The 26,331-nt window shown below is 36.9% G+C and overlaps 1 protein-coding gene across 3 annotated transcripts in view; it reads right to left on the reverse strand.

Moving 5' to 3' along the window:
* The window catches only part of EPS15 (epidermal growth factor receptor pathway substrate 15), a 163,027-nt gene that overhangs the window by 66,643 nt on the left and 70,053 nt on the right, over positions 1-26,331 (reverse strand). For all 3 annotated transcript variants that reach the window (XM_037021847.2, XM_073233918.1, XM_037021845.2), the window contains 2 exons: positions 24,409-24,565; positions 20,217-20,302 (listed from right to left, as the gene is read on the reverse strand). In XM_037021847.2, coding sequence (XP_036877742.1) covers positions 20,217-20,302; positions 24,409-24,565 — 243 coding nt within the window. The remainder of the gene's footprint in view (positions 1-20,216; positions 20,303-24,408; positions 24,566-26,331) is intronic.

Raw genomic sequence — 26,331 nt, forward strand, 5'->3', positions numbered from 1 at the left:
TACATAAAATGCTAAGAGAAAAAGACTGCCAACTGAAAATACTGTATCTGGCAAAACTGGCCTTCAAAAAGGTGGGAAAAATTAAGATATTTCCAGATAAACAAAACTAAGACACTTTGAAGCCATTAGACCTGAGCTACAAGAAATGCTAAGGGAGTCCTTCAGGTTGAAACCAAAGGATGCTGCTAGACAGTAACTCACAGCCATATGAGGCTATAAAAGATCTCCCAAGAACATAAATACATGGACAAAAAACCCAAACCAGTATTATTGTAATTATGGTCTACAATTCCCCTTTATATTTTCTATAGGATTTAAAAAACAAATACATAAAAAATAATGACAAATCGTTGTGACTGTATACACCATGTATAACACTGTAAGTTGTGGCATCAATAAGATAGTTCATAGGAATAAATTCTGTATTGACTGAAGTTGACATCAAGTCCTATTAAATCATTCAGTCTGGGAGGACAAAAAAATTCCAGAGATGAATAATAATGATAGTTGCACAACAACATGAATGTACTTAATGAGTTATAACATTAAAAATGGCTAAAATGCAAGAAATGGAAGCAACCTAAGTGTCCATCAGTAGATGAATGGATAAAGATGTGGTAATATACACAATGGAATATTATTCAGCCATAAGAAGAAAACAAATCCTACCACTTGCAACAACATGGATGGAGCTAGAGGGCATTATGCTCAGTGAAATAAGCCAGGCGGAGAAAGGCAAGTACCAAATGATTTCACTCATATGTGGAGTATAAGAACAAAGAAAAACTGAAGGAACAAAACAGTAGCAGAATCACAGAACCCAAGAATGGATTAACAGTTACCAAAGGGAAAGGGACTGGGGAGGATGGGTGGGAAAGGAGGGAGAAGGGGGGGAAGAAGAAAGGGGGCCTTATGATTAGCATGTATAATGTTGGGGGGGGACACGGGGAAGGCTGTGCAACACAAAGAAGACAAGTAGTGATTTTACAGCATCTTACTACGCTGATGGACAGTGACTAATGGGGTATGTGGGAGGGACTTGGTGAAGGGGGGAGTCTAGTAAACATAATGTTCCTCATGTAATTGTAGATCAATGATACCAAAAATAAAAAAAGGGACCCCAGGGTGCCCCTGCACCCCTTCCACCAAGGAGGACACAGCAAGAAGACAGCCACTATGATCCAGGAAGTGGGTCCTCACCAGACCCTGAAACGGTTTGCGCCTTGATCTTGGACGTGCCAGCCAGCCCCCAGAACTATGAGAAATAAGTGTTTGTTGTTTAGGAGCCACCAAGTTTTGGTGTTTTTGTTATAACAGCCTGAACAGACTAAGACACCAAGCCAGTATTTTAAGGTTATGTGAGGGTGTGGAACATAGTTCACGTCAGTGGAGAAACTGAGCTCTATGCTACTGTCTCCCCCTGCAAAACCGCATGTGAGAAGAGGCCACAGAAGGCCTGTGGCTTGGCAGAGCACACTCATGAGAGAAGAGATGTGTGAGGGGGCGTCCAGAGCAGAGTCAAAACTAGGGAGCTGAGAAGCAATGAATTGTTCTAATAAGAAAAAAAGTGGAGGAGAGTATTTGGTGGGGGTAGTAAAAGAAGGGAGGGAGGGAAGGATGCTCAGGGGCTCTGAAGGAAGATACCTCATCCTCGTTTGTAGATTGTTTGTACTGAAAACTCCTTCCAGACCTCCAGTGCCTAGTAAAGTCTACTGTGCACACAGGTCAGGTGTGTCTGTGTCTGTATGTCTCTGTGTGCATCTGTGCATGCATGTGTGTGTGTGTGTTTGTGTGAATGTTTCTGAGTCTGTATCTCTGCATGTTTCTGTCTGACTTTGTGTTCGTGTAGGTAGGCCTGTGTGTGTGTCTGTTTCTTTGTGAATGTTCCTGTATGACTCTGTGGGCCTGTGCTTATGTCTGTCAGTGTGTGTCTGTGTAAGTCTGTCTATCTGTGAGCATGTCTGTGAGCATGTGGGTGTTTCTGTCTGAGTCTCAGGGTGTGTGTGTGTGTATCTGTGTGTGTCTGTGTCTCTGTGTGTCTTTGAGTATTTCTGTGTGAGTCTGTATATATCGCTGTGCCTACCTGTGCTTGGGTGTGGCTTCGTCTTTATGTGCCTCTGTTTGTGAGTTCGTGTCTGTCTGTGTCTGTGTGTCCTTGTCTTTGTGTATGTGTTTGAAATCACAGCAAGGGGCTGAATGCCCGCCAGAGTGAAGATGAATGAAAGCTGCTGCAGGCACCAGAGGAAGAAGGAGAAGTCGGTGAGAAGGAGGAAGCTGAGGCCCAGGGGCCAGGCAGTTGGAAGGCCCCAGGAACTCAATGACATCTTTGCAAGGATGCTGGAATTCCCCTAATGACCCAGAATGCGGGTAGGGGTGACAAGTCAGGTCAGTGTTACAGAGACTCCATAGGGCAGGATGACTCACCCCCAGATTGGCACCTGGCTTCCAGGGTATTATCTCCATTTTCAGCTGAGAAAACAGAGTGTCACAGTTAGGACCTCACACTGAAGAGAAACACACTGCAGCTGAGCTCCCAGAGGACTTGGATGGACTGGACCTTCGATGAAAACACTGAATCACACAGTGAGAAAAGCATTTTTCTTTCAATTTGCTCTCAGTCCTTTGGCTGAGAGTGTCTTACGGGCATGACTCTACATTTAGCAACTCTTTACCACTGGCTAAAGCCTTCATATTCTTTTTTTTTTTTTTTAGTCCATTGTTTATTAAACAGTTACTGAGGGCACGCTATGAGCTAGGTGTTATGCTATACGCAGGAGTACTTAAATGAGTAAAGCATCCTGCTGTAATGAAATTCACATTCATTTTTTTTCTTTTTTTCCATGAAGAACATTATGTTTACTAGACTCCCCCCCTTCACCAAGTCCCTGCCACAAACCCCATTACAGTTACTGTCCATCAGCGTACTAAGATGCTGTAGAATCACTACTTGTCTTCTCTGTGTTGCACATCCCTCCCTGTGCCCCCACCACATTATATATGCTAATCGTAAGGACCCCATTCTTTTCCCCAACCTTATCCCCCCCTTCCCACCCATCCTCCCCAGTCCCTTTCCATTTGATAACTGTTAGTCCATTCATGGGTTCTGTGATTCTGCTGCTGTTTTGTTCCTTCAGTTTTTCTTTGTTCTTATACTCCACGTATGAGTGAAGTCATTTGGTACTTGTCTTGCTCCACCTGGCTTATTTCACTGAGCATAATATCCTCTAGCTCCATCCATGTTGTGGGAAATGGTAGGATTTGTTTCCTTCTTACGGCTGAATAATATTCCATTGTGTATATATGCACCACATCTTCTTTATCCATTCATCTACTGATGGACACTTAGGTTGCTTCCATTTCTTGGCTATTGTAAATAGTGCTGCAATAAACATAGGGGTGCATCTGTCTTTTTCAAACTCAGCTGCTGCATTCTTAGGGTAAATTCCTGGAAGTGGAATTCCTGGGTCAAATGGTATTTCTATTGTAACCTTTTTGAGGAACCTCCATACTGCTTTCCACAATGGTTGAACTAATTTACATTCCCACCAATAGTGTAGGAGGGTTGGTTCCCCTTTCTCCACAACCTCACCAACATTTGTTGTTGTTTGTCTTTTTGATGGTGGCGATCCTTACTGGTGTGAGGTGATATCTCATGGTGGTTTTAATTTGCATTTCTCTGATGACTAGCGATGTGGAGCATCTTTTCATGTGTCTGTTGGCCATCTGAATTTCTTCTTTGGAGAACTGTCTGTTCAGTTCCTCTGACCATTTTTTAACTGGATTATTTGCTTTTTGTTTGTTGAGGTGCATGAGCTCTTTGTATATTTTGGATGTCAACCCTTTATCGGATCTGTCATTTATGAATATATTCTCCCATACTGTAGGGTTCCTTTTTGTTCTATTGATGGTGTCTTTTGCTGTACAGAAGCTTTTCAGCTTGATATAGTCCCACTTGTTCATTTTTGCTTTTGTTTCCCTTGCCCAGGGAGATATGTTCATGAAGAAGTCGCTCATGTTAATGTCCAAGAGATTTTTGCCTATATTTTTTTCTAAGAGTTTGATGGTTTCAAGACTTACATTCAGGTCTTTGATCCACTTCGAATGTACTTTTGTGTATGGGGTTAGACAGTGATCCAGTTTCATTCTCTTACATGTAGCTGTCCAGTTTTGCCAGCACGATATGTTAAAGAGACTGTCATTTCCCCATTGTATGTCCATGGCTTCTTTATCATATATTAATTGAACAATATGTTTGGGTTAATATCTGGAGTCTCTATTCTGTTCCACTGGTCTGTGGCTCTCTTCTTGTGCCAGTACCAAATTGTCTTGATTACTGTGGCTTTGTAGAAGAGCTTCAAGTTGGGGAGCGAGATCCCCCCCTCCACTTTATTCTTCCTTCTAGGGATTGCTTTGGCTATTCGGGGTCTTTGGTGGTTCCATATGAATTTTTGAACTATTTGTTCCAGTTCGTTGAAGAGTGCTGTTGGTAATTTGATAGGGATTGCATCAAATCTGTATATTGCTTTGGGCAGGATGGCCATTTTGATGATATTAATTCTTCCTTGCCAAGAGCATGGGATGAGTTTCCATTTGTTAGTGTCCTCTTTAATTTCTCTTAAGAGTGTCTTGTAGTTTTCAGGGTATAGGTCTTTCACTTCCTTAGTTAGATTTATTCCTAAGTATTTTATTCTTTTTTGATGCAATTGTGAGTGGAATTGTTTTCCTGATTTCTCTTTCTATTAGTTCATTGTTAGTGTATAAGAAAGCCACAGATTTCTGTGTGTTAATTTTGTATTCTGCAACTTTGCCTAATTCCAATATTAGTTCTAGTAGTTTTGGAGTGGAGTCTTTAGGGTTTTTTATGTACAATATCATGTCATCTGCAAATAGTGACAGTTTAACTTCTGCTTTACCAATTTCGATTCTTTGTATTTCTTTGTTCTGTCTAATTGCCATGACTAGGACCTCGAGTACTATGTTGAATAACAGTGGGGAGAGTAGGCATCCCTGTCTTGTTCCCAATCTCAGAGGAAAAGCTTTCAGCTTCTCACTGTTCAGTATGATGTTGGCTGTGGGTTTATCATCTATGGCCTTTATTATGTTGAGGTACTTGCCCTCTATACCCATTTTGTTGAGAGTTTTTATCATGAATGGATGTTGAATTTTGGCGAATGCTTTTTCAGCATCTATGGAGATGATCATGTGATTTTTTGTCCTTCTTTTTGTTGATGTGGTGGATGATGTTGATGGATTTTCGAATGTTGTACCATCCTTGCATCCCTGGAATGAATCCCACTTGGTCAAGGTGTATGATCCTTTTAATGTATTTTTGAATTCAGTTTGCTAATATTTTGTTGAGTATTTTTGCATCTACGTTCATCAGGGATATTGGTCTGTAATTTTCTTTTTTGGTGGGGTCTTTGCCTGGTTTTGGTATTAGGGTGATGTTGGCTTCATAGAATGAGTTTGGGAGTATCCCCTCCTCTTCTATTTTTTGGAAAGCGTTAAGGAGAATATCTATATGTCTGATAAAATTCTGAGGTAAATCCATCTGGCCCGGGGGTTTTGTTCTGGGTAGTTTTTTGATTATCACTTCAATTTCTTTGCTGGTAAATGGTTTTTTTACATTTTGTGTTTCTTCCTTGGTCAGTCTTGGAAAGTTGTATTTTTCTAGGAAGTTGTCCATTTCTTCTAGGTTTTCCAGATTGTTACCATATGGGTTTTCATAGTAGTCTCTAATAATTCTTTGTATTTCTGTGGGGTCTGTTGTGATGTTTCCTTTCTCATTTCTGATTCTGTTGATGTATGTTGATTCTCTTCTTCTCTTAATAAGTCTGGCTAGAGGCTTATCTATTTTGTTTATTTTCTCAACGAACCAGCCCTTGGTTTCATTGATTTTTTTCTATTGTTTTATTCTTCTCAATTTTATTTATTTCTTCTCTGATCTTTACAATGTCTCTCCTTCTGCTGACTTTAGGCCTCATTTGTTCTTCTTTTTCCAATTTCGATAATTGTGACATTAGACTATTCATTTGGGATTGTTCTTCCTTCTTTAAATATGCCTGGATTGCTATATACTTTCCTCTTAAGACTGCTTTTGCTGCGTCCCACAGAGGTTGGGGCTTTGTGTTGTTGTTGTCATTTGTTTCTATATATTGCTTGATCTCTATTTTTATTTGGTCATTAATCCATTGATTATTTAGGAGCATGTTGTTAAGTCTCCATGTGTTTGTGGGCCTTTTTGCTTTCTTTGTACAATTTAGTTCTAGTTTTATTCCTTTGTGGTCTGAAAAGTTGGTTGGTAGAATTTCAATCTTTTTGAATTTACTGAGGCTCTTTTTGTAGGCTAGTATGTGGTCTATTCTGGAGAATGTTCCATGCGCACTTGAGAAGAATGTGTATCCTATTGCTTTTGGATGTAGAGTTCTATAGATGTCTATTAGGTCCATCTGTTCTAGTGTGTTGTTCAGTACCTCTGTGTCCTTACTTATTTTCTGTCGGGTGGATCTATTCTTTGGAGCAAATGGTGTGTTGAAGTCTCCTAAAAAGAATGCATTGCATTCTATTTCCTCCTTTAGTTCTGTTAGTATTTGTTTCACATATGCTGGTGCTCCTGTGTTAGGTGCATATATATTTATTATGGTTATATCTTCTTGTTGGACTGAGCCCTTTATCATTATGTAATGTCCTTCTTTATCTCTTGTTACTTTCTTTGTTTTGAAGTCTATTTTGTCTGATACTAGTACTGTAACACCTGCTTTTTTCTCCCTGTCATTTGCATGAAATATCTTTTTCCATCCCTTGACTTTTAGTCTGTGCATGTCTTTGGGTTTGAGGTGAGTCTCTTGTAAGCAGCATATAGGTGGGTCTTGTTTTTTTATCCATTCAGTGACTCTATGTCTTTTGATTGGTGCATTCAGTCCATTTACATTTAGGGTGATTATCGATAGGTATGTACTTATTGCCATTGCAGGCTTTAGATTCGTGGTTACCAAAGGTCCAAGGTTAATTTCCTTACTATCTAAGAGTCTAACTTAACTCACTTAGTATGCTGTTACAAACACAATCTAAAGGTTCTTTTCTGTTTCTCCTTTTTCTTCCTCCTCCATTCTATATATATATTAGGTATCATATTCTGTACTTTTTGTCTATCCCTTGATTGACTTTTGGGATAGTTAATATAATTTTGCATTTGCTTAGTAATTAGCTGTTCTACTTTCTTTACTGTGGTTTTATTACCTCTGGTGACAGCTATTAAACCTTAGGAACACTTCCATCTATAGCAGTCCCTCCAAAATACACTGTAGAGATGGTTTGTGGGAGGTAAATTCTCTCTCTTTTGCTTATCTGTAAATTGTTTAATCCCTCCTTCAAATTTAAATGATAATCTTGCCGGATAAAGTAGTTTTGGTTTCAGGCCTTCTGCTTCATGGCATTAAATACATCATGCTACTCCTTTCTGGCCTGAAGGTTTCTGCTGAGAAGTCTAATGTTAGCCTGATGGGCTTTCCTTTTTATGTGATCTTATTTCTGTCTCTGGCTGCTTTTAACAGTCTGTCCTTATCCTTGACCTTTCCCATTTTAATTATTATGTGTCTTGGTGTTGTCTTCCTTGGGTCCCTTGTGTTGGGAGATCTGTGGATCTCCATGGCCTGAGAGACTACCTCCTTCCCCAGATTGGGGAAGTTTTCAGCAACTACCTCCTCAAAGACACTTTCTATCCCTTTCTCTCTCTCTTATTCTTCTGGTATCCCTATAATGTGAATATTGTTCCGTTTGGATTGTTCACACAGTTCTCTCAGTATTCTTTCATTCTTAGAGATTCTTTTTTCTTCTGTGCCTCAGCTTCTTTGTATTCCTCTTCTCTAGTTTCTATTTCATTGATCGTCTCCTCCACCATATTCAATCTGGTTTTAATATCCTCCATTATGCTCTTCAATGATTGGATCTCCAACCTGAATTCATTCCTGAGTTCTTGGAAGTCTTTCCGTACCTTCATCAGCATATTGATGATTTTTATTTTGAACTCCCTTTCAGGAAGAGTCACAAGGTCCATATCATTTAAATCTTTCTCGGGAGTTGTATTAACAATTTTACTCTGGACCAGGTTTCTTTGGCATTTCATATTTGTATATGGCGCCCTCTAGTGTCCAGAAGCTCTATTCTGGAGCTGCTGAGTCCCTGAAGCAATGTCAGGGGTCACAGGGGAGCGGTATTGGTGCCTGGGGGGAGGAAAGAGCTGCTCCCCACTTCCCAGCTTCTCTACCTGTCTCCACTGCCTGAACCAGTGGGCTGAGCACACAGATATAAGCTTTTGTCCCAGAGCAGCCGGATACGTATCCCTGCTTTTCACAAGCGGCTGGAATCCCAGTCTCCCCAGGAACTCCTCCTGTCCCAGCTTTCCAACCCCGTAATCAGAAGAGTATGAAAGCACCATGAAATGTAGGTTTGTGCTCCAGCGCAGATCTCCGGAGCTAGGTATTCAGCAGTCCCAAGCCTTCCACTCCCTCCCTGATCAGTTTCTCTTCCTCCTGCCAGTGAGCTGGGGTAGGGGAAGGGCTCGGGTCCCGCAGAGCCACAGCTCTGGTACATTACCCCATTCAGTGAGGTGTGCTCTTTTCTCCAGTTGTATGCAGTCTGGCACCGTCCTCTTTCCTGTTGCTCTCTCAGGATTAGTTGCGCCAACTATATTTTCTAATTGTATCCAGTTTTAGGAGGAAGCCTCTGTCTCTCCTCTCACGCTGCCATCTTTAATCGAAATTCATTCGTATTCTTTTAAGGAAAATATTTTTCTTATTATCAATCAAGACCACCCCAGCCTCAGTTCACACTGCATGGAAATACGTAACTACAGGGCTACAGATATGACATCACACCAGCAGTCATGATGACAAAACAAGTCCAGGATCATTCTTTAGTTCATTTGACTGTCTTATCAATATACATGTGGTGGCATGGAAGTATCATTTTTCCACTTGGTAGATCTCGCAATTGTTGTTAAGTACTTTGGGGATAAAATATGAGGCATTTGATTCATTGGAAACTAATATTGAAGCCCTCATGAACTTTAAAAATAATAATAATGGCTAAAATGGTAAACTTTATGCTATGTGTCCTTTACAATTAAAAAATAATGAAAAAGAAAAAAAAACAAGCAGAGAAGACAGGTGGTGGTTATACAGCATCTTGCTACACTGATGGACAGTGACTGTAGTGGAGTGTGGTGGGGGGGACTTGGTGAGGGGGTGAGCCTAGTAAACATAGTGTTCTTTGTATAAATGTAGATTAATGATAGCAAAAAGAAAAAAAGAAAAAAGAAAAAAAGCAAGGCACAGAAGTGGGAAAATTCTAGATAGTACACTAATTTATCTAGGGTGGAGAGTTGATATGTACTGGAACGGTAGATCAAGGTAGGATGATAGAAGAACTTCAGTACTATGTAAAGATACACAGATTTTTAATATATAGGCAATGGAAGTCCCAAAAGGTTTCTGAGCTGTTTTTTCTAAACCATGAATGGCATTATTTAGCAATACAGTTCCTATTTCTCTGCAGGCTTCTGCTCTATGCGGGGAAGAGAGGAAGCAGAGGCTTATTGTTCAGAAAACTAATAATTGCTAGAAAGGCAATCAAACACTCTGACTCTGTTTATCTTGAGAACTGCCAGAAGTCTTGAGCTAGATTATAGTAACTACAGACAGTTGATGAAAAAGCCTTGGCATTTAATTCAAATCAGTCTGAAAGTTAAACAACTGTCCAACCTAAGAATTCGTAGTGAGTTAACAAAAACTTAAGTTTGAGAGTAAAGACATTGATTTACACCTTAAGTTTTAAATTGCTCTAAAAGTTGCCTTAAATATATAATTTCTACATGACTATGTATTATTTCATTCCTTCAACAAGTTATTGTATACCTACTATATGCCAAACGAGATTCAAGTTGATCCCCTATCTATAGTTTGCTGAGAAAACAATCATAGACATTAATTATAAAACCATAAAAAAAATGCTGTGAAAGTTTAGGTGAATATGGTACTATGGGAATAACTAAACTTAGTCCTGAGAGGCTGTCTTAATGAGTTTTATTTTTGAAAAATAAGTCATTCATGGGCATAAACTGTTAAAAAGAGAGCTTATCTACAATCAGGAAAAACACAAACTTTGGGGTGTGGCTCACATGACCACTGCCTTGTCAGCAGCAGAATCCAAAATTAGATGGTTTATTTTTTAAAGAAAGAAATAAAAGACTTTGCAAACCCCCAGTAACTAACTTATTCTACTTACCTAGCAAAACAAAATAAGGTGAAAAAACTAAAAGAAAAGAAATGTAAAACTAGGCCTTAGTTTTCCTTAATTATAAAATAGGGATAATAAAGTTGATGGGGAGGACTAATTTACATTTCATCTAGAAAGATTTCAGCACAATGCCTAGCACATGTTTAATGAATGTCAGCTAATTACCCTTATACTGTTTGCTAGTATAAAGTACACCATTTACTAGCCTTTTGAGAGGTTGTAATCAAGGATCCAGGGTGATGGTAGTTAGGACTTAAATATGTTGGTAAAGACTGAATCCTAAATCCTTGAGGAACTGAAATTTCTTGGTAGATATTGTTGTTTCCCAAAAATAGACTGTTACACATCTTACAAGTTAAGATATGTTAATCTCTTTTAAAAGAGGTAAGGCCTCCTTAATTAGCTACCAGTGCCATAAAATAATGCAACTATATGAAATGTAACTTTTACAGAATACAATTGATTCAGACCAGAGCAGTCCAACAGAAATATAATGCAAGCCAGATATGTACTTTTAAATTATCTGTCATATATTGAAAACTAAAAAGAAACAAGTGAAATTTATCTTAAAATGCTTTATTTAATGCAATATATATAAAATATTTATATTCTTCTTTGAAATCCAGTGTATTTTATACTAATAGTACATCTTAATTTGGATTAGCCATATTTTAAGTGGTCAACAGCCACATGTGGTTAATTGCTACTGTTATTAGCACAGACTCAGACTTTAGCAAGGAGGGTTTCAAATAAGGAAAGTTTCCCTAAACAGAGGTTTTAAAGGATCATCTATGTACTTTATGTGAAAATGAATTAAGTTTCCTCCTTACTACAAAACACACACTACAACCTAGAGGTTCAATTATTTCATCAGTAATGTCATTCCTGAGTTAGTCTCAATTGAGACCTTCTAGTATCAGTACCACAGATCTTTACAGGGTCAGAAACAGATCAGGTTGGATTACATAAGGAAAGAACCTCCAGATTTGATAGTACAGACCCCTCAACAAGTGGGGAGTAGGGGTGTGGACCTGCCATGGAGTTGAAAATCTGCATATAACTTTTGACTCTCTAAAAACCTAACTACTAATAGCCTCCTGTTGACTTTATGGTTGTAAATGATAAAATCGACTAAAATCTACATATATTTTATGTATTTATGACATACCTTATTCTGAATTTTTTCAATATTTCTAGGCTACCTAAGTTCATCTGTGAGTTTTTCCAATTGTCACAAATGTCAAAAAAAATTCCAATATATTTATTTTTAAAAACTGCATTTATAAGTGGACCTTCATGGAGTTTGTTCAAACCTGTGTTAAGGGTCAACTGTATAAGTAATGTGCTTCCCCAGAGTGAATGGTTTCTAATGGTATTGAAACTGAACTAAACCAGAAACATAAATTTTTTTTATTAAGGTATCATTGATGTAAAATCTTATGAAGGTTTCACATGAGGAACACTGTGGTTTCAACATTCACCCATATTATCAAGTCCCCCACAAACACCCATTGCAATCACTGTCCATCAGCAGAGTAAGATGTTACAAAGTCACTACTTGTCTTGCTCGTGCAATACTGCCTTCCCCAAGACCCTCCTACATTATGTGTGCTAATCATAATGCCCCTTAAGCCCCTTCTCCCTCTCTCCCCACCCATTCTCCCAACCCCTTCCCTTTGGTAACCGCTAGTCCCTTCTTGGAGTCTGTGAGTCTGCTGCTGTTTTGTCCCTTCAGTTTTGCTTTGTTGTTATATACTCCAAAAATGAGCGAAATCATTTGGTACTTGTCTTTCTCTGCCTGGCTTATTTCACTGAGCATAATACACTCTAGCTCCATTCATGTTGTTGCAAGTGGGAGGATTTGTTTTCTTTTTATGGCTGAAAAATTTTCCATTGTGTCTCTATGTACATCTTCTTTGTCCATTGATCTACTGATGGACATTTAGGTTGCTTCCATATCTTGGCTATTGTAAATAGTGCTGCAATAAACATAGGGGTGCATATGTCTTTTTGAATCTGAGAACTTGTATTCCTAGGGTAAATTCCTAGGAGTGGAATTCCTGGGTCAAATGGTATTTCTATTTTTAGTTTTTTGAGGAACCTCCATATTGCTTTCCACAATGGTTGAACTAGTTTATTTCCCACCAGCAGTGTAGGAAGGTTGCCCTTTTTCCGCATCCTCGCCAGCATTTGTTGTTTCTTGTCTTCGGATGTTGGCCATCCTAACTTGTGTGAGGTGATATATCAGTGTGGTTTTAATTTTCATTTCCCTGATAATTAATGAAGTGGAGGATCTTTTCATGTGCCTGTTGGCCATCTGAATTTCTTCTTTGGAGAAGTATCTGTTCAACTCCTGCACCCATTTTTTAATCAGGTTATTCATTTTTTGGGTGTTGAGGCATGTAAGCTCTTTCTATATTCCGGATATTAACCCCTTATCAGGTAAGTCACAAAAACATAAATTTTTAAAATATTCAAGCCATATGCTAATATTGCCTTAAATATTTTCAAGAAAATCAGTTTTTAAGTATGATCAATGTATAGACCGACACACTTAGGAACAAAGATTCAGGCTACCTGGTTATATAGTTCTAGTCTCTCTCCTACTAGGCAAAGAAAGTGTTCATTCAGTTACTCCAACCATACCTGTGGAGCACCTATTCAGTAAATGCTGCGCTCCAAGTACTGAGCTGGGTGTTAGGGATGATGGTGGTGGTGGTGGTGGACGTAGAGAGGATGAAGATGAAGATGATTACTAACAGGTATTGAGAATTTACCATGGTCTAAGAACTGTACTAAGTATTTTACATGGTATTATTCATATTTCCATTTTACAGATGAAGAAATGGAGGCACAGATAGTTAAATAATTTGTCTAAATCATATCAGGAGTCAAAACAGGCAACCAAACCAGGTTAGAAAGTCCATGCTCTCAAATACTATATTATATTGCCTCATTACAAATAAGAGGCAATCTGTGCTATCACACAGAGCTCAGAGTCTACTGGGGAAAGAAATATAATTCAGTATCTTAAGTTTCCTGAGAGAAGGAAATTCAGTGCTCTCTGAGCTGAGGTGGATATCAGAGAAAGCTTCTTAAAAGACTTCTCCATTCTTCATCTGAAAAACTGAGATAAAGCTAACTGCCTTTCAGTGATGTTGCAAGAATTAAAGAGAATTTACATAAAGCAGGCATAGCACAATACCTAGTAACTGTTATTATAATTATCTATCCTGTTTCTGGCCCAAGACCAGGACAACAAACTGGCCTGACAGGATGTAGCTCTTACTTCCTGATGTTCTTGCTAAAAGGACAGAGACAGGAAGGAAGTGGAAGCTGGTAGAAGACAAATAAATACTAACTCCTGCCTCAGCACAATTCACAATTCATCACGACCACCATATGAAGTGACTGAAGCAATTTCTCAGTGTTTTGCCTTTTCACTGCTGGGAACTTCTCTATCTGAGCTACTTTACTTTTTTTTTCTTTTTATTAAGATATCAATGATACACACTCTTATGAAGGTTTCACATGAAAAACATTGTGGTTACTACATTCATCCACATTATCAAGTCCCCCCAAACCCCATTGAAGTCACTGTCCATCAGTGTAGTAAGATGCCACAGAGTCACTTCCTTTCTTCTCTGTGCTACACTGTCTTCCCCGTGACCCCCCCCCGCCACCAACACCATGTGTACCAATCATAATACTCCTCAATCCCCTTCTCCCTCCCTCCCCACCCACCCTCCTCTATTTGGTAACCCTTAGTCTTTTCTTGGAGCCTGTAAGTCTGTTGCTGTTTTGTTCCTTCAGTTTTGCTTTGTTGTTATACTCCACAAACAAGGGAAATGATTTGGTACTTGTTTTTCTCTGCCTGGCTTATTTCAATGAGCATAATACCCTCTTGAGCTACTTTACTTTTAGATCAAGAGCTCTTAAAACTGGGTCCATGGATAGTTTCTATGGGTCTGGGAACTCCTGAAATAAATGCAAAAATTGTGTACATGGATATACATGTTCTTTCTTTCTGGGGGCAGAATGTACTACCCTTCATTAGCTTCTTGAGGGAAATCTCTGACATAAAAACAAGTTGGCAAAGTATGAAAAATCAGCCCACTGCCCCTAATGTCCCTGTGAAAATTAAAAATCCCATTGTCTATAGAATCCTATTATATATAGTCTTCAAAATAAGCTATTATTCAGAAGATCTTTTGCCTTATTTCATCACTTACCACATGGCTTCTGGTCTGCTGTAAACTTTGCCAGAATTAAGTCTGGCAAATATTCTAATACAGTCATTCAACCAACTAACCCATACTGAGATTCTGTAGTGTCAGGCATTGTATGGATTAATTTCTAGATTTATCCAAATGAACTAAACATAGCTCCTACCCTAAAGGAGTTCAAATTAAAAAGAAAAAAGAGATGTTTTTAAAAATTCACTATAAAATGTGAGTACTATTATAAAGGAGTAAAGTTTCTATAAGTATGAAGGAAAGAGCAACTAGCAATCAAAGTTTCAGGGAAGATTTGACAAAGGATTATACTATTTAAGATGGGCCTTGAAGCATGAGTAAAAGCTTACAAGGTAAGAGGTGTGCTCAGGTAAAGAGGAACAGTAGGATCAGAAGCACAGAAGAATAGAAAAGTAGTGGCACACTGAGGTGAGAAGTATTAAGCCCACCCAGCATACAGATGGATAAGAGGGATGAAACTGAAATGGTAGATTAGAGCACTATGCCAAACACTGAGAGTGCAAAAGCAAACACAAAGTGCCTGCACTTGAGTATTACAGCATCATAGCGGGAGACAATTCTACTTTATTTTGGAAGATGGCAGAAGAATGGTCAGGATGCCAAGGGAACATCATGAAGAACCTTTATGCCGTACTCAGAAAAGTGAATTGGATCCAGTTGGGGATAGGATCATTAAGGGATCTGAGCTGTATTTTTTTATCAGTTGGAGATAAGATGGTCCAAAGGAAGGAAGGAGAGACTCAAAGCAGTTAGTCAATTAGGAGGTTATAGCAGTGATACAAATAAGAAGTAAAGGCTAAAACTATGACAGGAAACAGTAGAATGATAGGACAGATACTCAACAAATTATTTTTCCATCTATTATATATGCTAAGCACTAGGGATATAACAGTAAACAAGCAAACAGTCCCATGCTTAAGAAGTACATGTCTCCTGAGAGACCCAAATAAAATAGATAATGGTAACATATAGTAAATGTTATAACAACTGTAAATATAAAAACTATGTAAGACAGATTCTTAAGATTTGATAGGTATAGGGGTTGGGAGGTAAAGTAGAGAAGGCTTCCCTTTCTGGAGGAAACAATGTCTAAGGTGAGATTGGAAGGATGAGGAGGTGCTGGACAGGCACAGGACATGGAAGGTAGAAATGACTTCAAGATATATTTCAAGAAAGAATAAAGATGAAAGGAAGAAAAATCTCAGGTTTCTAGCCTGAGTGACTAGATGAATGGTAGTATCACTGAGAAAGGGAAATAAAAGCAATAAGGATAGTGGTCAGTGGAATATTAGGAAGTCATGTCCCTTTGGATGTTCAGATGAAAAAACTAGTAGGCAATGCACCATCCAAAAGACAAACAACAACAAATGTTGGCAAGGTTGCGGAGAAAGGGGAACCCTCCTACACTGCTGGTGGGAATGTAAATTAGTTCAACCATTGTGGAAAGCAGTATGGGGGCTCCTCAAAAAGCTCAAAATGGAAATACCATTTGACCCAGGAATTCCACTTCTAGGAATTTACCCTAAGAATGCAGCAGCCCAGTTTGAAAAAGACAGATGCACCCCTATGTTTATTGCAGCACTATTTACAATAGCCAAGAAATGGAAGCAACCTAAGTGTCCATCAATAGATGAATGGATAAAGAAGATGTGGTACATATACACAATGGAATATTATTTAGCTATAAGAAGAAAAAAAAGCCTACCATTTGCAACAACATGGATGGAGCTAGAGGGTATTATGCTCAGTGAAATAAGCCAGGCGGAGAAAGACAAGTACCAAATGATTTCACTCATAAGTGGAATATAAGAACAAAGAAAAACTGAAGGAACAAAACAGCAGCAGAATCACAGAACCCAAGAATGGACTAACAGTTACCAAAGGGAACAGGACTGGGCAGGAGGGGTGGGAAGGGAGGGATAAGGGCAGGGAAAAAGAAAGGGGGCCTTACAATTAGCATGTATAATGTGAGGGGGGCATAGGGAGGGATGTGCAACATAGAAAAGACAAGTAGTGAGTCTACAGCATCTTAGTACACTGATGGACAGTGACTGTAATGGGGTTTGTGGGGGGGGACTTGGTGAAGGGGGGAGTCTAGTAACCATAATGGTCTTCATGTAATTGTAGATTAATGATAATAAAATGAATTTAAAAAAAACTAGTAGGCAATGAAAAAAAATCTCACCTTGAGCTCAGGTGAGAGATCCTGGTACTTGATGAGATTACTGTATTACAACCACTGCCTTTCTTTTTTAAATTAAAAACATCATACCAATTTAATCTCATTGACCTACCTAAATCCCTTTATCAAATGTTGAAGGAATCATATGAAAAATTTAAAGAAAAAAATGGCACAAGCAACCTGCCTCAAGCTCTCAGTGTCTTGTATTTTCAACAAGAAACAATTTGTTGAACTCGAACTAGATAAAAACAATGTCTCTTTTTCTGACTAGTAACAAAGAACATTCTTTACCCAACTAACTCTTGAGGTTATACATAGCTTTCATATCTCCATTGATATCAATGCTCAAAACCAAAATGTTATTCTAAGAAACATATTCTTTTCTTCATTATACTTTTCTGTATTTTCCAAATTTTTACAATATTTACAAGTATGTATTATAAGCATCATCAATGGAGAAAAAGCAAATCTTATAAAGCATCATTCATTAAATACTTCTTTCAAGTCCATATTATATGTGTTGTTTATTTGCAGATTGGTCCCTGGACTAAAATTAAATATCTTTATCTGGGAACCAACAAATAAAAAAGGGCTAATCTTTCCTCAGATAACAATTTTAGCAAAAGCTAAAAACAAAATATGTTTAAATTTGTCTTTCCTGTTTTGTAGTTACCCACATTATATCCTGATATACTAATAGAAGATTTAAAGGCTGAAGAGTAATAGCACTGCACAGAAAAACTTGTTATTCACAATAACAAAAGCCAAGGTTCATAATGTACTATATCGAAGACTTGGGGATAGTGACCTAATACAACCATTTACAAAAGTGAATTTTAACAACAATAATTTTAGCATGAGTAGATAAGCCACATTAAGACATTACTGGAGTTGACAGATGATGGAAATTTGCCTACAGTGTCAATCGCACCTAAAATAAAAGCCTAGGGAAAATATTTTCACAAATGTCAAATTATGTATAAATGTACTACACATTTATAATATGACTACAATCTAAATCCTACAAAGCTTGTGGAGCTCTACGATTGTCTAAGACAGAAAGTCACAAAATGTTAGGTTTTTTTATGTTGTGATTCTTTTTATGTTAGTTGTGATTCACTATGCAAGACTGCCACTGGTACAACTTAACACAATGGTTACTAGAAGTTTGTGAAAGCTCAGCTGACCAAAATGTAACTAATATTACAAATGTTTTCACATACAAGAACATTTTATGTATGATGCTCTATTCCTATTATAATTTACTACAAAAACATATCATATGTTCAATAACTACTGTTGAAGTCGAGCAAGTCCTGGAATATTGAGGTATATGTCTATTTTCATAGGCTTGAGAGGCACAGAAGGTAAATATTTTCAAATCTATCTACTATTCAATGTGTACTACATGTAAGGCAAGCAAAATGTTAATGGACTATTTATGAACCATATGAAAATGAAAAGTCTATACACCATTACAGACTCAGTAATCAAAATGTTTACTTCTCCCATTCCAAACCAAAGTAAAAAATATTTAAAACTTAATGAGAAGCAGACTTATGTAATAAAATAATAAAAAGAATTCAGAACTAGAATTTAACCTGGTTTGGGTGCCAGCCAACACTGTTGCTGATCTGACGTGTGACTTTGGATTTGACTTTTTTTCATAAGTAAGAAATTGTATTATACAATCTCCAAGGATTTTTTGTTTTGTTTTGTTTTGTTTTGTTTTACTTTCTACCATTCTTGTATTAGAGGCTTTATGTAACAGGCAAAGGCCAATCTTTGGAGAGGAAGTAAGAATTTGGTAGAATTTAGTAGAAGGCAGATATGCTCCTAACTAAACAATAACATTTACAAAGGTGCCCAAACTAGGTTTACAGAATGTCAAGTCAAATCAAATCAATGTCAAGTCAAATGTTCAAAGAGGTAGATGATACTAAGGCCCATCACTGAAATTACTGTGGATTTGAAGTTATACTGCCTTCAGTAGGCATTTACCTCCTGAGAACTGATTCTTCCTCCTGGCAGAATTTTCATGTGGAGATACTCCCCTCCTCCACGCGGTCTTAGTCGAAAACCACCCCCACACCATCATTCCCAGGACAGAGTTCACAGCAAATCAATGAACTATATATCCCTGTCTAATGACTACATTAGGGGTAGGCAGGGTCCTAAGCCAGTCCAATCAGATTAAATCTTAGAGCTTTTACAGGAACTGTCAGAAAAGAGGCACTATACTAGATTTGATATTATACATTCATGAGGCTAGGTGTGCTACAGCCCCCTTGAAAACATAATGGGAAAGTCTATCTGAGAATAGAACAACCCAGTGGTAGTGGAAACAAGAAATGAAGAGAGCAAGATAACTGACTGTATCATTTGAGCCCCAGTATGACACTTAGGCATTAAAACCCACCCCTACCTCTAAGTGGTCTTAGTTTCACAAGTCAATAAATTCACTCTCCCTTAAGTCAGCCTGGGTTGAGTTCTTTCTTACACTAAAAATAATCGTAACAACTAACCTTCTCTACAGCAATCTTAATATAGTCTCCTGGATGAGGAAAGCTCATTCCTAACTTTCTGTCAGATAAATTTAATTCCCTTAAGTCTCAATACTATCAATAAAGTATCAGCCATCACCTGCTTCAAAGTGTTGTGAAAGTTACAAAAAAAAAAAAAAAAGGTTTGTGTAAATACAAAGTGATATTTAAATCCAAAGTCTGGAAAAATGGTCTTACTTTTTAAAAAGTAATTTAGGAGGTCATTTTCACAATGAATATTAACCATAAAGTTTCCAGGGAACAAAGGAATTAAGGAAATATCAAAAATACCTGCTGTATTTAGATTCAAATCTAATTGTATTCATGAGTGTTCTACACAGTACCTACGTATAAAAAAGAAGATTCAACTCCAAATCAGTAGTCCCGAGATCAGGCATTAGTTCTACTGCTGACAGGTTGCTATTGGGAAAATAACCTCTCTAAGTATATTAACTCCTTATGTGTATAATAGGAACAATAACCTCTATCTAAAGTCACAAGATTTTTGTGAGGATTAAATGAGATATGTTATAAAAAGTCTTGGCATGGTATCTGCTTTTAATATTCCTTCCATAAAATGTATTAAATAATAATGTTTTCTTAATATGTTATTCAAATATCTAAAATTGAAAGAAAACTATATTTCATTCATTCTAACATACACATTTTTCACTGTCTGCTATGAAAGAGTATCTTAAAGTGGATGGCATACCATTGCTTATTTGGCAGTGATTTTTTTCTTTGGTTAGTGATACATAAAAAATAGTGCATTCTGCAATTAAAGCTGCCTTAGATTTGATGAAATAAGGTACACTGATCCCCAATTCAAGAACCATGGTACTTAACCAAATAAAGTAGCATTTACCAAGATGTATACCAGAAAACAAAAGAGTGTATGTGTGTGTGTGTATTTATATAGTCAGCTGTAACTTTACATACCTCTGCAGGTCAACTATTTCATTGTTAAGGGTATCTAGCTCCTTAATAGCAGAGAAATCTGCAACAGGACTTGATCCTATGGTGTTCTAAAAATAAAAGTTCATAATTATAACATTATTACTATTAAATTATATATGGCAAAACATTCAAAATGTTTAAAAGCAGTACACTGATACAGAGCATTATATATTTTATGGTATTACTAACAATTCACTTAAAACCATTTCTAGTGCAATTTTATACATACACACAGTTACATACTAAGACATTTTCCCTTAAATTCTCTAAAAACTGTTGTTCTATAACATGCCCCATCTTAATGTCTTTGTTACTTGATTCTAGCCTGTCCAGAACCTTACAGTAAAGCAGGTATCAAATTTATAAACTATTTTCTCCACTGAAGTATAAATTTAGGGAGATGGATGGTGGCTTATCTGTATTTGTATTACCTGGTACAGAGTAAGTACACAAATTTTTGCTGAATCTCAAGAATTATGATGGTTGATTTTATCCAGCTCAACAAGTATTTGCTTTTGTTAAAGTTTTTCTGTGTCTGTTTAAAAAAAAACTAACTGCTCAGCATGTTCCATAGTAAATATTAATACTGCCATATACCAAACTGTCTTCATATGTGATATCCTTTACATATGGTTTTCTTTCAATAATGAAGATATCAAAATTGGTCTCTGGTACTTGTAGTTAGAAATCTAGCTGGGTTTATTCTGGGCTCTGCTCTTTTACTAGCTGCATGATCTTCATTGTAAAACAGAGAAATAATCTCTGCCCTGCCCACTTTAACAATTAAATGAATGAATGTTATATGTGAACTCTCTACAAAGTTTATGGTATTTTATAAATTTAAGCTATTATTATAACTAACGTCCTTAAACAGAATATGCTCTTAAAAGATAGATGGCCTCCCAATGAGTTGCTTCCAACCTGGCTCAATCACCTTCGTGAACCATTTTTAATGCCTTATTAGCCGGTTGAAGTAGGAGCAAAAAGGTAACCATTCATTAAGCTATACTGAGGACCTTATTAGCAAAACATAAAACTTAGTATTGATACTTATGTTGTTGTGAATTTAATATATGTCACCAACTTAGGAAGAACACAACAGAGGAAGAAATCTAAAAGTTAACTTCTCATCTCCTCACATTTGTATGGTGGTTTACAATTTACTAAGCACTTTCAAATCCATTAGTCAATTCTCAAAACTAATCTGAAAACTAGGTTGTAGGTAGGACAGATATTATTATTATTAAACACATTTTAGAGTGAAGGAAACAGATTAAATGACTTGCTTAAAGTTGAACCAGCTAATAGGAGACAGTGATCAGGAAACTTCTGATAAAATTCAAGTGCTATTTCACACCATGCCAGTTGGCACTTGCATGTCATGATCATTTAGCGAAATTAAACTTTTACTCTAAAAGTCAACTGGATAAACAGATACATGAATAAAATTTGGAAAGTAACTCCTTCTATATTTCTTTATGTTACACTGCATTATTAGTCCTTAGGTGTTTTGTTTTGACTATAATACCAAAACTCATCTATTAGGATTCAATTAATGTCATTCTCAATTTTATATTAATTATATATTTATATCAAATATACCTCTTACTATTTAACTATGTTTCACAGACTCTTATCACCCTAAATTAAATTAGAAATTATAAAGTGGATTTCTGAAGATGACAGGTATTCACTAGGATTTTTAACTGACTAAACTTGACTTTGAGCTAAACCTGGCCAGACAGTTTAACAGGTGAACAAAATGAAAAACTGCATCTGGTCTCATTTCTATCACCAACATATAACTTAAGTGTAACTTACATCACCTAAATGCTACTGAGAAATTTTCTCTCAGAGGTGCAAGAAACTCATGACTTCCACACCTCTTCGGCCATTCTAATTTGAAAAGTGACACATTTGACGGTCTTTCACTATTAAAAATATCAAATAAGGAGAATGAGATAAATAAGTTTGACCTCAAACAAGTTATAAGGTAATACCACAGATGACTCTAGAAGGAAGATCAGTATACTATAGTTGGTACACTTGTGTCACTCCTTGATGTTAATACCAAAATTAAATTTTCATTCTAAAGCTATAAAATGGCATGCAATGATGAAGCATGGAAAAAGTTCAGTTAACACTATATAAAGTATAAGAAGGGCATATGAAGAAAAAGGTAGCATGTCCCCTTCTTTCAAAATATTTTCCTCTCACCCTATTTTGTGCATCACACAAAAATTCCACTTTGGGGACTTTAAGTGGACAAGAGCAAGTTAAAATGCACACAAGCACCAAGTAACAGACACATGACAAAAGCATACTGTTTAGATAGTTTCTCTGCATCAACTTTGCTGCATAAAAAATCCCTAATCTCAAAACGTATCTTGTAAATCAAAAACTATAATGCTAAAAAAGGCATAAAGTAAAGCTCTAACCTTGAGAGAGTAGAGTTAAGAAACTGACAGTACAAGAAAGGCGAAAAGCAGAGTGCTGCAGAATGGAAAAAATAGTCCAAACTAGAAAAAACACAGAAAGGAAAGCAACATTCAAAAAAGGATTAGTCAAAGCTGCACAAAATGCAGTTCTAAAAAAAAAAATAAGATTATAAAGAGAGATTATTTGAAAGATAAAACAAATGCAAATTTTAATTTTTAAGGTTAAAAATTTTGGTTAATAGATAAGACAAGTGATAAAATCCCATTTTAATGTATAATACTGATTATGACATGAATAGACAAAGGTGTCTGTGCTCTAATGAGTGGACTTCAGACAAATCAATTAAATTAAAATTTATACATTAGATGCAACTTGAAGTGTCTGCTAGCATTACAGAGACTTCGATGAACAAATGTTATTTGCTTCAGAAAGTTCTGTTGCAATTTGTATTGGTGGGAGACTTTGAGTATAAAATGAAGGTGGAAAGGGAAAAAAAGAGACTACACAGGTTAAAAGAAAAAGGATGAAACAATACAAGATTCCATAACTGAGATACAGTTATAGCAGAGGGCATAAATACAAATTTGTAAACTTTATCTTTATGGATAGTATAACGTATCACTTTTAGCCTTCTCCACAGCTTAGGAAACTCATCTCCTATATCACAAGGAATCTCAAAAATTTCATAAAATGCTCCCCCCAAAAAATTCACAGAACAGATAATACGTTTTTTATTAAAAAATAAGGATAAGAACTCTTATCAAATGTTTACACCTGATGGCTATAAATCTCCATTAGTTGACTTAGAAAAAATCCAATTTTGACTTTCATTAAGTTTGTTAAAATGGGATTTTTTAATCTATGTGAGAAATTAATGCAAAATATTCTGTTGACATTTTAAAGGGAGCTCTTCTCATACCACATTTGGCAACTCCTATTATATGTAACTAGGAATCACTACAGCACTGGTTATGTTATAGGTCACAAGAGACTTAAAGATACAAAGTATGTATTTTTAAAGGCAAGTAAGCCACTAGAGCATGCAAATCCTTTTAAAGTTTTATCAAGGCCAAAATACTGTAAATGCACTATACTAAGAAAGGTTTCTAGATGAGAAGAGAAAAATCAAAGCACAACTTAGCTGAAACAATGTAGTTCTGAAATTCCCACTGCTGGCCAGAAACCCAAAGCAGATAAAGCTTGCTTTCTAGTTGTTCAGATATGAAATTTGGCCAGGTGCTCAGGAATAGTGTCTTCTATATGGCAAAACCCATGCAAGATTTCTCCTCAAAAATGTTTTTTTTTAAAATGTAAAATTGACAACAAGCAATCATAATGTCCTAGGTTTGGGATTAAATTCTGTAAGAGTGAATCATCAAACAAAACAGAATTATTTAATTTTTAAGATTTCATTTCAATTTTATAACCTATTCACAAAAATTAATTCACAAATCCAGGAGGAGAAAAATGAGACCACATTTTTCCAATTTTGAGATTGGAAAATATGGTTACCATATGTGTAATGAATGGTGGGGTAAATGAGCTACGTCCCAAGGATATCATACAAGGCATTCAAGCATATTTTATAGGCACAAACTAAACCACAAACAGTAAATGGCCCTGCTCCTAGCCAGATATATTTTCTCCACTATTCCATACAAATCAAGTCTGTCATCTTTCATAGCACTTGTTCCTTTCTGTTAATGCACTTAAGTTTTCTTTTAAGTTGTCTTACCTTTTGTAAACTGGCCCTGTCTGATGGTGGAATCATCTCAGGAGAAAGAATGTGAGGAGGATCAATGCCCTTTATAAACTTCTGATTGATAAAGTGAAAAGCCAAGGCAAACTGATCCTTTGAAAGCTTCCCACAGTCTTTTGTGTCACATAATGCCCTGTACAAATAAACAAAATGAACTTCAAATAAATGCCACAATTATCATTCTAAAAATTCAGAGAAAAGTAATATGACTGTGTAGCTTTTTAAAATCATCAGTTGCTCTATTTGTTAGAGCAAGTTAGTACAACCTGCCTACACTCAACAGGTGAGAATTACAAAAGGGCAAGAATACCAGAGAACAAGGATCATCAGGGACCATCTGAGAGGCTGTCTACCACACCTACCTATAGGCTTGGAGATGCTGAGACCATCTGCTTTAAGAGCAAGTTAGTACAACCTGCCTACACTCAACAGGTGAGAATTACAAAAGGGCAAGAATACCAGAGAACGAGGATCATCAGGGACCATCTGAGAGGCTGTCTACCACACCTACCTATAGGCTTGGAGATGCTGAGACCATCTGCTTTACTCATGTCTTGTCAGCTAAGAGATACAAAGACTAGAAGTAAAGTTCCAAAAATGGTCAATTTAGCTGAGGTGTCCCTATGTCCTGGTTTTCCCAAGACAGTCACAGCTTAAGCCTATTGTCCTGGTGTGATTATGAATATCCCCATTCACTTTCTAAGGTACCAAATTTAATGATAAATTACATCAGAGCTGTTCAATAAAACTTCCTGTGCTGATGGCAATGCCCTGTACCTGTACTGTTCAATTTGTTAGCTACTAGAAATGTGTAGCTATTGAAAAAAAAAAAAAGATCAGTTGAATTAAAAAAGAAAATCACATCAACAAGTGGCTTGCCCAAAACTCATTCAAATATTAGGAGAGAGACATCAACTAAAATGGTTTAAAAAAAAACATAATTTCCACCCTGATGCTGAGTAGAAGCCTCTAATCTGGTTATCTTTATGCTTTCTTATCAATTTGCAGAACCACTACAATAGTAAGAGCTGTGGTGGGCCAAAGAATCCCAACATTCTCAACATTAAAAGATGTTAAAAATGAAACCGAAGTTTCAACAAATTTGGTTCATTAGTGGCATTAAAATGATTCTAAAACAAGCAAAAATTTCCATTTTGGCTTGCTTCCTCCAACTCTTAAGAGTAGGAGGATATAAGGATCACCAAGTCAGAGCAGAAACAACAGCTGCAAATGGAGATCACATGTGAAGAGAAGGCAGCAATCTGGAAAGCTTTACAAATCACTTGAAGAGAAACAGCAAATGTTTTATTCTATTTGCTTTTTCTTTCTTTTTTTTAAAAGCTCAGCTCTCCTGATCTGTCTGATTCACTAAAAGCCAATGTGGCCTGATGAACATACGAAGGGCTATGGTGTCAGAAATCTTGGATTCCAGCTTTTCTATTTATTTCTTCTTGTGACCTTGGCCAAATTTTTTAACCTCTCCAAGCCTTAGTTTCTTGATCTAAAGTGGAGATAACATCCATCTTGCAAGGTTACCATGAGAATTAAAGGCAAAATATGTAAGAAATCTGGGCATAATGCCAAGCCCACGACAGCTGTCATTTATTGAGCATACAGCCCAACCTAGGCACTCGAAAGTGGCAGCTATTATTAGTTATACATATTTAATCTTTACCAGTCTTGGGTTTTTGTTCCTTTGAGGCAGATCTATCGTCTTCCTTTGTTCTAAGTTTCTCTTTGCAACTATGTGTTTCTACTTCTGGTGTTTATGGCCTCTTGAAAGCCTCAAGACCACCTTGGTACAGTCAAGTGGGTTGGCGGCAGGCACACTAGGAAGCATTTTCATATACATTATCTCATTTAATGTGAAATTCACTAGAGACACTGAAGTTTGTCTTT

Source organism: Manis javanica, chromosome 4 (genome assembly GCF_040802235.1).
Source record: "Manis javanica isolate MJ-LG chromosome 4, MJ_LKY, whole genome shotgun sequence".
Taxonomy (NCBI): Eukaryota; Metazoa; Chordata; class Mammalia; order Pholidota; family Manidae; genus Manis; species Manis javanica.